The sequence below is a fragment of the Vanellus vanellus genome (genome assembly GCF_965231255.1).
Source record: "Vanellus vanellus genome assembly, chromosome: 9".
Lineage (NCBI taxonomy): Eukaryota > Metazoa > Chordata > Aves > Charadriiformes > Charadriidae > Vanellus > Vanellus vanellus.
Window position 1 is genome coordinate 16,797,311 of NC_138914.1, and position 12,025 is coordinate 16,809,335.

General features: G+C 36.1%; 1 protein-coding gene across 1 annotated transcript in view; it reads right to left on the bottom strand.

Annotated features, from left to right (window-relative positions):
* The window catches only part of CACNA2D3 (calcium voltage-gated channel auxiliary subunit alpha2delta 3), a gene marked incomplete at its 5' end in the record, with an annotated part of 465,227 nt that overhangs the window by 313,566 nt on the left and 139,636 nt on the right, over positions 1–12,025 (bottom strand). Inside the window, one exon of the mRNA XM_082487543.1 lies at positions 7,303–7,362. Within this exon, the coding sequence (XP_082343669.1) occupies positions 7,303–7,362 (60 nt within the window). The remainder of the gene's footprint in view (positions 1–7,302; positions 7,363–12,025) is intronic.

Sequence of the window (12,025 nt, forward strand, 5' to 3'; positions counted from 1 at the left end):
CTGCTCAATCATACAATTCTTTGATAATTCCAGGTTTCAGATTTCTGTAATTATTTACAGCAGATATCACCAGGCAAAAAGCACTGTGTCCCTATTCGATGGGCAGAACTGAATTTATAGTGTGTTCTTCACACGGTTCAGATAGCGACTGCTATCACAAGAGAGGTAGGCAGGAATAAATCCAGAACTATCTGAAAACTATTTCTGGTAGCTCTTTAATGAGTCTAACCCGTTAAGGGTACCAAAAGGATGAGTCCTATATCTGCAGTCAGAAGAATGAATCACCAAGCGCTCCGTGCCAAACTTTCTCAGAAGCAGAGCACGTTATTTGCAATAGCAAATTCAGACCATAGCTTTCAGTTCAGCTTTACTGTCAAGGCCCACGTAGACAGAATAACTGGTCAACTAAATAGGCAAAGAATTACTATTCTTTTTGACAGCTCCCATATATAGGGCAGGATGGCACCAAAATGACAAACAATTTTTTACAGCAGAGAAATTACAAATTAGCTGAAAAAAATCAACTCTTGCATCTTTGCTTCTCAGACAGTTAAACTCCATGCATATCTGTGCTTAGCTATCAAACTCACTCTTGTCGATAGAAGTTATGAACACACATAAACATAGAATAGTTCTAGTAATTTATGTCTGATTTGTTTGTAGTGAGAGAATTTAGAAATTCTTAGAAAGATACATGTGCAGAAGGGGGGAAGTAATGAAAATTACACATATTTTTTTAAAAAAAGGCAAATGCTTTCCCTCAATTCTCAAAAATATTCTACAAAACTCCAAAGTGAAAAAAAATAATGAAGTTAATCTTCATCATTAGAAGATGAACTAAAATATCGCTAGCCTTTTTTTTTTTTTTCCTCCCCTGGCTTCATAAAACTCTCTTCTCCTGTTCACTTACCACAAAGGAAGAAAACAGATAATATCTTGGAGATTAGAATAACCCAAAAGGTGCATGGCCCCTTTTTCTCTCTACATTCTCTTTCTGATACTTAATCCCTGCCGTGCATGCAGAGTGAAAGCCATGTGAAAGTCTTCCTCTGAAGGGTACCTTAGATGAGCATCAATTCTAGAGAATTCTTAGCTAGTAACATCTGAATTCACTTATATCTCTGTAGTTCATAGTCATTTCAGTTTTCCTCTTCCCAACCTCAGCAAATAAATAGGAAACAGTAGACAACCTAAAGTGGTCTCCACTGAAAGGGCTTACCCTTAGAGCTAAAAATCTGGAAGTCAATTTGTTGCAGTTCTGGTATTAAAGCAGTTGAGAAGTCCTGAATTTGAATTCACAGAAAACAGCAAGAATAATACCAAACTAAGAACTGCAATGCTGAAACTTTTTTCTTTCAGAAAAAAAGTACACAGGCATTTTCTGAAAGAAAAAAGAACTAATAAAGGAAAAACTAAAACCAAATAAAGACTCTAACAGATGCTTTTATCATTTAAACATGTCCTGTTGTGTCTTGTAGTTCACTAACTCACTAGATGCTCATGCTTCTATTTCTTTTTTCCTTCCACTTAGCCCTCCAACTGCAGTGTAAATCTTCAGAGTTTGGGGCTTTGTTGTTGCTGTTGGTGTTTAACAACATTTGAAATTCTACGCTTACTGTCTTTCCTCAATCTCCTTATCTTTTGATCGGTACTGAGAACTGCAAACTGTCCAGAAAACTGAGTAACAACCAGATTTCTACAGGTCCTGGTAGCATTTCTACATCATAGCCGTATCCGAATCATGCCTTCAGCTGGATGCACGTAACCATACAGAAGAACCTGTTGCAGTATCCCAAGATTTAGGGGAACACAACGAAAAGCCCCTTGACTGCAAGTCCTGAGGTCCTGTGTGAGGCACCTCAGGAAGGAGCTCCAGAAGCAGATTTTAAAACTAAATAAACTATAAAGTCTCAAGAGTTTCTGGCTACTTCTGCAAGAGTTGAACAGGGCCATGAAAAGTTAACAGTTTAGATTGGTGCAAGTTAAGGATCTCTTCCTCATGGCTCCTTACAAGCTACAGGTACCCTGTCCAGATCCCATTCAAATATAGCTGAGAGCACTTTGGTCTGCAAAATATTTCAAAGAAAGTCTAAAAAGGAATTTAGGCTGGAAGATCTCATATTAGGTTTCCAGGCTTGAAGTTTAGAAAGACCGATGTCTGATTGAGAAAATAAGCAGCTGGAATATATAATCCATGAAGCAGATCAAACCTCAGATGCTCCACGGCTCTTTTAAATGCACTTTTCAAAAAGTCACTTCAGTCAGTGGTCCTGAGTGCTTGAAGTCCAACAGACTTCCCTTTCCATTGTGGATGTTCAGAACCCTGCAAGAGCTGACTTCAGTCTTGTGGACATTATTCTAATAGCCAGAAAAATATTAATACCAATAGATTGTAAATCCAGTCATTATGTGCCTCATTCAAAATTAGTGAGATAATACATATACAAACAGACTTTCCTGAAATACTAACATGAAAGTAATGCACGTGTTATAATAGGAGTTTATTAAGATTATGTACAATAGCTATTCTCAATTATCTTTTATCCTTGTATTTTCCGGTAACTGATATCAATGTAATTACTATCTGTTTGATTAAATTTTAATTAAATACCTAAGCATTTAACAATCCATTATACATTTTTGCATAGTATCATCATATTAAATGAACATTTAGGTCAGAATTTAAAAAAAAAAAAGTAGCAGCAATTTAAGTTTCACTTTTATGTCTATTTTTAAGCTCTCTATCTAGCGGTTGAGTTTCAAAATCACTACAAGTCAGGTAGCTCCCCATGGAAGGCAGCAATCTAGTAATATTAACAGTTGAAGGATTAGACCCAAAATCTATAGAGTTTATGAACTGGACTAATTCTGTTCCCCAACCCTCTTTTGCTTTCTCCTTAAACCTTTGAAGTCTCACCTTTTGTAGACTTTCAAAAATCATTAAGTGTGTATTAAAAAGTACATCGTTCACCTGTGTAAGCCACTGGAAAATCCTTAACTATCCGTCTGCTGATTTCACAAATTTTTTTCTATACCCATCATATATGCTCCAATAGTAAGGATGAGATTTTCAAGGACACGAAATGCAATTAGGAGTTAATAGCCAGCAAAATCTGGCAGACAGGTACCTAACTCTGCTTTTGAAAACCTCTTCCTTAAGACTCAGCCATATGTTATAGATCTAAAAAAAAAAAAAAAAAAAAAAGAAAAGCAGCCTCATACTATTATTCCTTTTTTATCCCACTAAATTAACTTTAAGAGTATTCTTAAAAGTAAGTAATCCTTTCCTAAAAACCATTTGATTAATCCTCTTCTCGTCTTGTGATGTAAAACTGAAATAAGGTCAACCATCTCAAAGTATTGGCATTTGAACCTCTCCTATCTTATATAGGCAGCCAAACTACCACAATCCAAAAAGAAAATATCTAGTAATTCAGGTGACATCAACTATGCACTAGTCCTGATTCTATTAAAAAGAAATAACCTTGCTTTTTTATTATCACATCACTCACACGCAGAGAAAACTCAGCTGGAATATAAGGCAAGTGAACTAATGAACTTAATTAACACACAGAAAATAAAAGAACTACCCTGCAAATGTGTGTGTATAATGAAACTGTTCAGCAAATGAACCAGTAGTGATAGCAAAATTTTGTATTACTACCTCCTGTCATTAGGGTCAGAGGTATGAAACCGGGGTAGGAACCAAGCATTATAAATCTTTATTGATCGTAAAATTAATTTTGTAAGAAACAAAGTGCAAGTTACTTTTACTGCTCCACTGAGAACTCAAGCATCAGTTCCACAGCTAAGCACCCACCTCCTGAGATTACCGAAAACCAGAAATAATCCAACACTATAATAGATCTTATCCTCACTCTGTTCGGGTGGTAAGAGTACTCTATGCGTTTCTATTCTAAGGGCTCAGATACGACCACATAAATAGTATGATATTGTAGAGGGCTCAGGTGCCAACGCAGACCACACGACTGCAGCTTAAGCGTGCTTTACCACCTCGCTAGGGACTGCGTACGAGCAGCCGCTGGCTATCACATCGGTGTATTCTTACACAACAAAATCTGTCCACTTTCTAGAGGTTTGAGGAAATATGGCGGCAGGAGAAATCCTCTAAACCTATGTGGTTGGAACAGCTGCACACGCAACAAGATCTTAGGTATATGACAGGGAAGAGTTTTTCACTTCAGAGCCTCTTCCAGGGGTCTGAACACAAACTCCACCACAGTGTTTCCATGAATCATAAGGCAGCTAGTATCTCTGGAAGCACATACTCAAGCACCAAGGAAGTAAACAATCAGGAGACCAAATTTCAGTTAACAACGATTATAAATTATTTGAAATGGCTTTTAAATAGATCACCTCCGAACAGAAGCTCTTACCCTCTTTTTAATCTTTTCCCCAAAGTTTTCCTTTGGCAAACAATTAAGCCAACAAAACTAAAAGGTGGTTTTCGAATCACTTCAAAACCCATAACATCCAATACTCTTGGCTGGGCCCGTGCTTGGCAATTGGCATCTATATTGTTTTCTTCATCATGTTAAAGCCACAAAATCAGAGGGAATTACTTCGTTTTAAACAGAGGCAAGCACAGAGACAGCGTCCAGTATAAAGCAAGATGACCGATCCTTTAAGACTACAGAAATATTGTGACAAGGCAACTTGCTGTAGCAATATAAATGGTAATTTATCTTATATCCCCAAATACATTGTTGGGTATGATTAACGACAGTAAATTTCACTTAGCAACAATTTGACGAGAGTCTTTATATAACAGAATAACTTGAAACCATACCCACCAGGTGAGAGAATCCTGGACTGAGTTAAAAGGTTGAAGTATAAGTAACATTTAGAAGGTCATTTCCTCTAAACTTGCTAAAACTGCAGCTCTTGATTCACATCCCTAACAGAAAGAAGAATCTCCCAAAGCTCAAATACTGTAGGGTAAATCTTTAAAGTCATCTCTCACCAATTCTTAGTTCGACCATGACTCAAATGTGCAATATAAAACGCTGATGAGTTAAACATCATATCACCCATTTTGATTTATTTCTTTCAATTCACTGGGAATTTTATTTATGTTTATAACTAAAAGGTTTTTATTGGTGGTGCCAATAGATTCAGTCCAGGGATAGACAGTTGAGCGCTTAGACCATTATACGGCATTACAGTATATTGATTAGAATACCTATAGAATAACTAAGGACAAAACTAATGATGTTACTAAGAAAAATGCCCAGAAGGGATCAGGTCCAGCATAACCAAATAATACAGTTCCAGCACTGCCGAAGAGAATACCAGCAGTCTAAAAGATGAACTTCCAGTTATTATTTTCTTTAAATTGGTGCTTTTTCACAGACAATAAAAATATTAATATAATTTTATTTCTCCCTTATATATCATTTTTATGTTCTGACACAATATTATCTATACTGTCCTCAAGACATCGAAGGTGACATTGGACCAATAAAAAGCACAAAAGCTCTTGTTTTATGTGCTTTCTGAATTTCCAGAATATCCAAGCACAAAGAGCACAGACCGGTGCTGTGTCACATACCACTAATTCAAAGCATTTAATCCTGTCTTCCACACGTCAGCCAAGGCAATACAAATGCCAAAAAATTCCTCTTTGATAGCAGAATTATATACACTGTCCATTATATAAGCCTTCTGTCCCCCTCCACTTGAATGTACACTATCAAATCATTCTGGCCATTATTTTATATTGAGCAGATGGTATTATGAGATTTTTGATAAAGAACAACAATCACCCAGCAAGGGTTGCAAAGGGGTCGCTGAAACCAAGATTAACAATTGATTAGCTTTAATGGACCGTGACAGTAATAAACAACCGAGCTCTACACAAAGATCTGATTGTCCTGTTAATGCTGCTGACACAAATGGCTTTTAACTGCCTTCCCGAAAGCGTTAATATCTTCAAAGCCTCAGCAAATGAAGGACTTCGTCAAAGTGAGAACTATCCCGCAGTGAGAAAGCACTTACTGTAGACCTCTAAAAAAATCTCTATACAGTGTGTTTCTGATTTATTCAGACAATAACTCCTATTTCTCCAAGGCTTAAAGTTCAAAAAAATAAAACGCAGCACACCTCCGCAAGGCTGGAATGTAACAGAACTCTAAAACATTTGAATACAGAAGCCAGCATTCATTGAATGCAACAATAATAGGAATTATCACTTTCAATGCGCTCATTTTAGCCTTACTCCAACACGGGCTGACAGAGCTCAGTATCGTAGCCTTCTAAACTCATTTTTTTTTATCCTTAGTCTGAAAAGTTCACTCTTTTTTTCCCCTTTCTGCACAGAAATCAGTAATTTGCATATATTTTTAATAAAATAAAACGTTTTATGATTACTGGAAGTAACCATAGTCAAATCTGAAAATAGAACTTGCAGATCTGCGTATCTCTTAGATATATGTATGGGACAAAGTCTGTTTCCCTTAATGCTCAACCTCAAAATTTAAAAAGACATACGGCAAATATTCACAGAAGGTTTTAAAATTCAATCTGGAGAGCTAGAGACAAAGTAAACAAAACTCCACCTAATATGGCAGTCAAGAAACCAAGGATGTAGGAATTCATTATAGATAAGGAGGTATTTACTCATTTCAGTCTTGAGTAACAATTTTTATTACACTTTCCATTTCAGGTGAGATTACTTGGTTTCTAAATTAACTTGTTTTTTTAATTATATGTTTTATTTAAGCAAAGGTTTTCTTTTTAAACATTTTTAACTGTGAGCTGCCATAGTGCTTCTCCCTCCTGTGTTATTCCTAAAGGCAACATTTTGAGACAATAATGATATGGCTCCAAGGGCTCCTAGGTAAGTGAAAAAATAGTGTCTCAGACTCGGATCCAAATGCAAACTATTTGCACAAATCAAGGTCATACTAATCCCATCCCTGTGGGTCCCACCCCATCTGCAAATTCAACTCTCTATAGAACAATTCCTTGCCAGTACACTGCAACGATGAAACATGCTGCTAATTACTGTGTTTAAAAATCTTGACCTAAGCAAACACGCAGGGAATTTAAATGAAATCTCTAAAAGAGCAAAATCCACCTGCTTGGGCTCCCAACACACAAACACTAAATGCATAACCTGTCAAAGTACTGAGCCAGCCTTCATTAATTCCGTTTTCTGTAATCAGCATCCTTCTGTTACGCACATGCTTGGCTTTCTACAGCAGTTCTTCCAGCAAACTATTGTATAAACTGTTCAGCATACTATGAGGATAAATATTTAAGAAAATAATTATTAGTTACCTGTAAGTCAGCATCAAACTCATGTTTCAGGTAAGCATCTTCTGCAGCTTCAACAAGACGCTGAAAAAAGAAAAGTGTATTTTTGAAATAATAGATAGCATCTTTAAATCCAAGTGTTTCTTCCAGTATAACAACAGGGGTCATTTAAAAATTGTTTAATTCATTGCCACCACATGTTATCTGCTATGATACTTCATAGAATAGAAATAAGTGATCCTGATAAAAAAAAATAAATAAATAAATAAATTTTTTTTTAAACCCTCAGCATCCATGATCGGTGGTACAAAACTCTCAAAACATCTCAACTGCTAATAAATAAATAAGGTCATTTTTTCCACTAGTGCTCACCCTGCAGCTCCCATTCCGATACCGATTTCTGAAAGAACACAAAATAAAGTTGCTTTCACATTGGACCTTATTTTGCATGTAGGAGCCCTTTTAAAATCTTTCTTAAAATAGCAGGTATTTCCTAACAATGTACTTGATTGCAAGCAACTGAAATAAAAAGGAATTTCTAAACAACACATAAAATATAAAAGATTAGACAAATAGAGATGAGGTTTGTTTACGCAGCAGATTTGAAGTGTTGTACACCACTCAACATGGTGCATAATCACAAGATTTTTTTCTGCTATTACAGAAGTAATATTTACTGAATGACAGCAATTGAGTAGTATTTTTTCCTCTCAATAATATTCGGAACTTGAATTCATATAGGTGTTTGCTGCAGACATTCTCCTCTGAAAAGACATTGTATCCTTTCTAAGGTTTTATTTAGGGTTCTTTATATTTCTGAATATTTTAACTATGGAAGTAACTTTCTAGTTTGTATTTAATCTACCTGAGTACTCACATACGTACAACCCAAAATTAATCAAAGAATGATCTGTCACAGAATACTCAATATATTACTTTTATTTTCTTGATTCTATCAGACACCGGCATATGTGTATTTTCAAATATTTTGTATCACGAACCAAGTGAGCTACAGGCTCTCATTCACAACGTGCAGAGCAGACAGCCGCGCGTGCTTTCGCTTCCTTTTTCAGAACTGCTTGCACTTTTATCAAGTCTTTGGATATAAATCAAAATGGAATCGGAATTCATATCGACTGCTATACAATTTGAACTGTAATGGAAACTGAATCAAGAAAAATATTTCTGGCTGCCAATTCGGAATAAATGGTTCAACAAAAACCTGACAGTTTAAGGTAGAGCCTCATTGGTTACAGGGAGCATTGGTGTTCACCAAGGTCTGCAAAGCAGCAGCATGTCACAGCCTTTCCGTCCACATCTCTGTCTCATCGCATCGCTTACCCACGGGTGAGCATGAGCCTCACTGAACCCTCAATCCTCTGCCGGGCTTCTGCATCTCCCCTGCAGACCCCAGTGGAAAGGTTTTTCCATACCTTTTTCCTTAGTGCAGTGTTACAGATCTCAAAAGACTTAATGAAAAACTAGAAACACCACTGATGCCTAGGTTGATACAGAAGAGCAAGAGATAGCAGATGAAGTCCACCTTCCCAGAGCCCCGTGCTGCACACGCATCTCCTGTCATTTGACTGTTTCCACCTCTTGTCCCATGTAAACCCAGCGGGACTTGGCAAACCCTTTTGACCTAAACTGGCATTGAACTGAAATGGTTCCAACCCTGGGAAAATCAAACCAAAACTAAACTGAAAAACATACCAGCTCACCTTCCCGCATACCCACGCGCAGGTAAAAGCGCCCACCAACTAACCGTGCGTCGCGACAGGCTACGTGGGGGGAAGCCATGAAAAAAACGTTTCAAGCACAACAGTTAAATTCTAAGGAATTGTTCCTACTGCTCCGGCACTGTATGAATAGTAGTAAAAACAGACCTTGCAATGTGAAAGGTTATCAAACATTAATTTGATTCACAATTTTTTTTTGCATTTAGAATTTTAAAAGAGAAGTAGCAGAAATAACTATTCTGAGGGGGAAGCCTTGCAACAACTGAAAGAGATTCCTAAACTATCGAATGGTCTCAGAAGTCCATCTTTAGCACGTTCGTGATCCGCTGAGGTATTTTACAAATCTAGCCCTCATTTCTTCAGTAAGAAAAAGGCATTTTATGTAAAATAATTTCTCTAATCCAATGCATTTCTGCAGGTGTGTACTCCTTTATATTAAAACCATAGCTGCATTACTACTCTGTGCGCATCTAGTACAAAAGATCATGACTGATGGGTTTGAGAGGAAAAAAGCGAAAGAAGGGTCAAAAAATATTCTTCATACGCAAATGAATAGAGGGAAAAGACAAAGATGTTTTTCTTTCTGTGCTGAAATATTTACTTACTCACCGGAAGAAAAATTATTCTAGTATTTCATGAGATACCAATGCCCAGATATTAGTACCTAGTGGGCTAGAAAAATAATTCATGGCTTCTTATATAGTTTGTATTGATCCCAATGTGTTGCAATTACATTTTTGTCTTGGTGAAATAAATTTAAACTAAGATTTATCCCCCCACGTAAGAAATAGCTAGAGAAGCATGAGTAATAGTAGAAACATCTGGTAAGGAGAGCAGCTCAGAAATGAAAAGTACTGATTGATACTTTATTGATTTATTCATTAAGATCTCAGTTGTTACGTTTTTTCTTTAAAAAACAAAAGTTACATACATTTCAGCAATGTCCTCTACAGAACAACAAAAAAGTAAACAATCTACCCATGTATTTTTCCTTGAAGGGGTAGGCACAAATATACATGCACCCTATGTGCTTCATTCTCACAAATCTAATACAAAAATTAAAGTTTTGGTACACTGAATGTAGACAACATAAGCGTATGTTGCATTTTCTAATGTAACAGTCCTTATCCGCAATTTGCTTTAAACATCTCAACACCATTATGAAGGAGACTGTGAGAAATCTGGGAGAGCTACAGAAAACGTAAGCTAGTAATAAGCCTAAATCCATAAAATGACATATTAGCAGATATACACACAGATGATATCAGAATGAAGAAATTGTATGCAAATCTTTAGGGTTTTCTTTGTTGGGTCATCTGGTGCGGTTTTTTTGGTTGCTTTTGTTTGTTTGTTTGGGTTTTGGGGTCTTTTTGGTTGTTTGGTTGGTTTGAGGTTTTTTTTCTTAAGAAGTCCCCAAAGAGATGAAGCATGATGGAAGAAATTCCTTAATGCTCTGGAGGCAAAAATATAAAACCCACATGTAATACTGCAACATTTTTATATTGAGGCCAAAAGTCCCTTTTAAAATATTTTAATGACTGAACAGTTATCTAGCAATGATTCTCAACATTAGCGTGATTAGCGATTTTAATGTAATAGTTTATAATGACACTCTTAATACAAATGCCAATATATTTTCATTTGAGTAAACATGCTCTAAAAATCATTGATGTAGCAAGTAAATGCCTACCAGGCTGTGGTTATCCTGAAGGGAATTGTGAGTGATCTGTATGCATTTACATGGAATGAATTATGAACATGGAGTGAGCGTTGTTAGAGTTACACCATTCAAGGGTCTATTATTTTAAGATTATTTAGATCTACGTGTGGAAAGGCGTTTGCACGTGCATGCACAGACAAGTCAAGGGCAGCATATAATCTTTAGACAAAGAAAAATTTTCACATTCTATGGCACAGTTCAATTGAGGTTCCTCCAGTGAAGGAACTAATCCTTAAAACTTTCCCAATAGGTGTAAACATCAGAAAGATTAACTGACTTATCCAGCATATCCCAGTGTAGCATGGATAAAAACAGGGCATGAACCAGGAGATGGAACAAATATCACACCCCAAAAAAACCCAAATGTTCACCAAAACACAATGGCAATGTTTGGTATTTTCAGTAGTACTAGTATCACAGATAATGTAGTGAAGGCTGAGAGAAGAAAAACAAATGTCTGTTCAACCTCAATAACATTAAAAAAAATCACTGAGCTATCTCTGAATAAAATAATCTTCCTGCCAAATGATATTTTAATTTCAGTGAACTGATATTCCCAGATAAATTCTCATCCAAGTTAGGTTGTTACAGAGATAGCAAAGGAAAGGTGAATGAAACAGAATGGATGAGGGGAAAATAGAATCCAACAGAAAGTAAGGGGAAAATAGAACAGATAGGCAGAAACATGAAAATAAATGAAAAAGTAAATTTCCAGGAAAAAGATCATGCAAACATTCAGAGCGTAGGCTACCCATTTTAGCTTCAGAGAAGATCTTTACTCTTTACATGTGCCTTGTAAGGGTTTCAGTTTACTTTTCAATGATTCTTTTTCATTACAATCCCATTTTGAAGATAGATTAAATAAATTCATAAGCATAACAAAGTTTGAAACAGTTTCTGAACAACTGAACAGGGAACGTCACCAACCTTTATCCATAAATGTTGAATGAAGTTATGTTCCTCTCTCTCTCTCTTCAGCTATCAAATCTTGAAGAAACACATTTATATTTCTATTTTTCTAAGACAAATCAACTGCTACACATAAAACCAGAAATGGTTCACTTCTCCAAACCAGACTGATACAATTTTTTTAAAAAGGACAGAAGACTGCTCTACCTTAATTATAACTAGTACCAACTGGGTACTGATATTATCTCAGTCCGTAACATTAATCATCTATATTTCATAAGATCAATAAGATAAAATTTCGTTTCAAAATAGCAAAAAAATGCTTAAACAAAAAAATTACTAGATCTACTCTCTCAATTGTAGATGGCTCCTTCTTTAC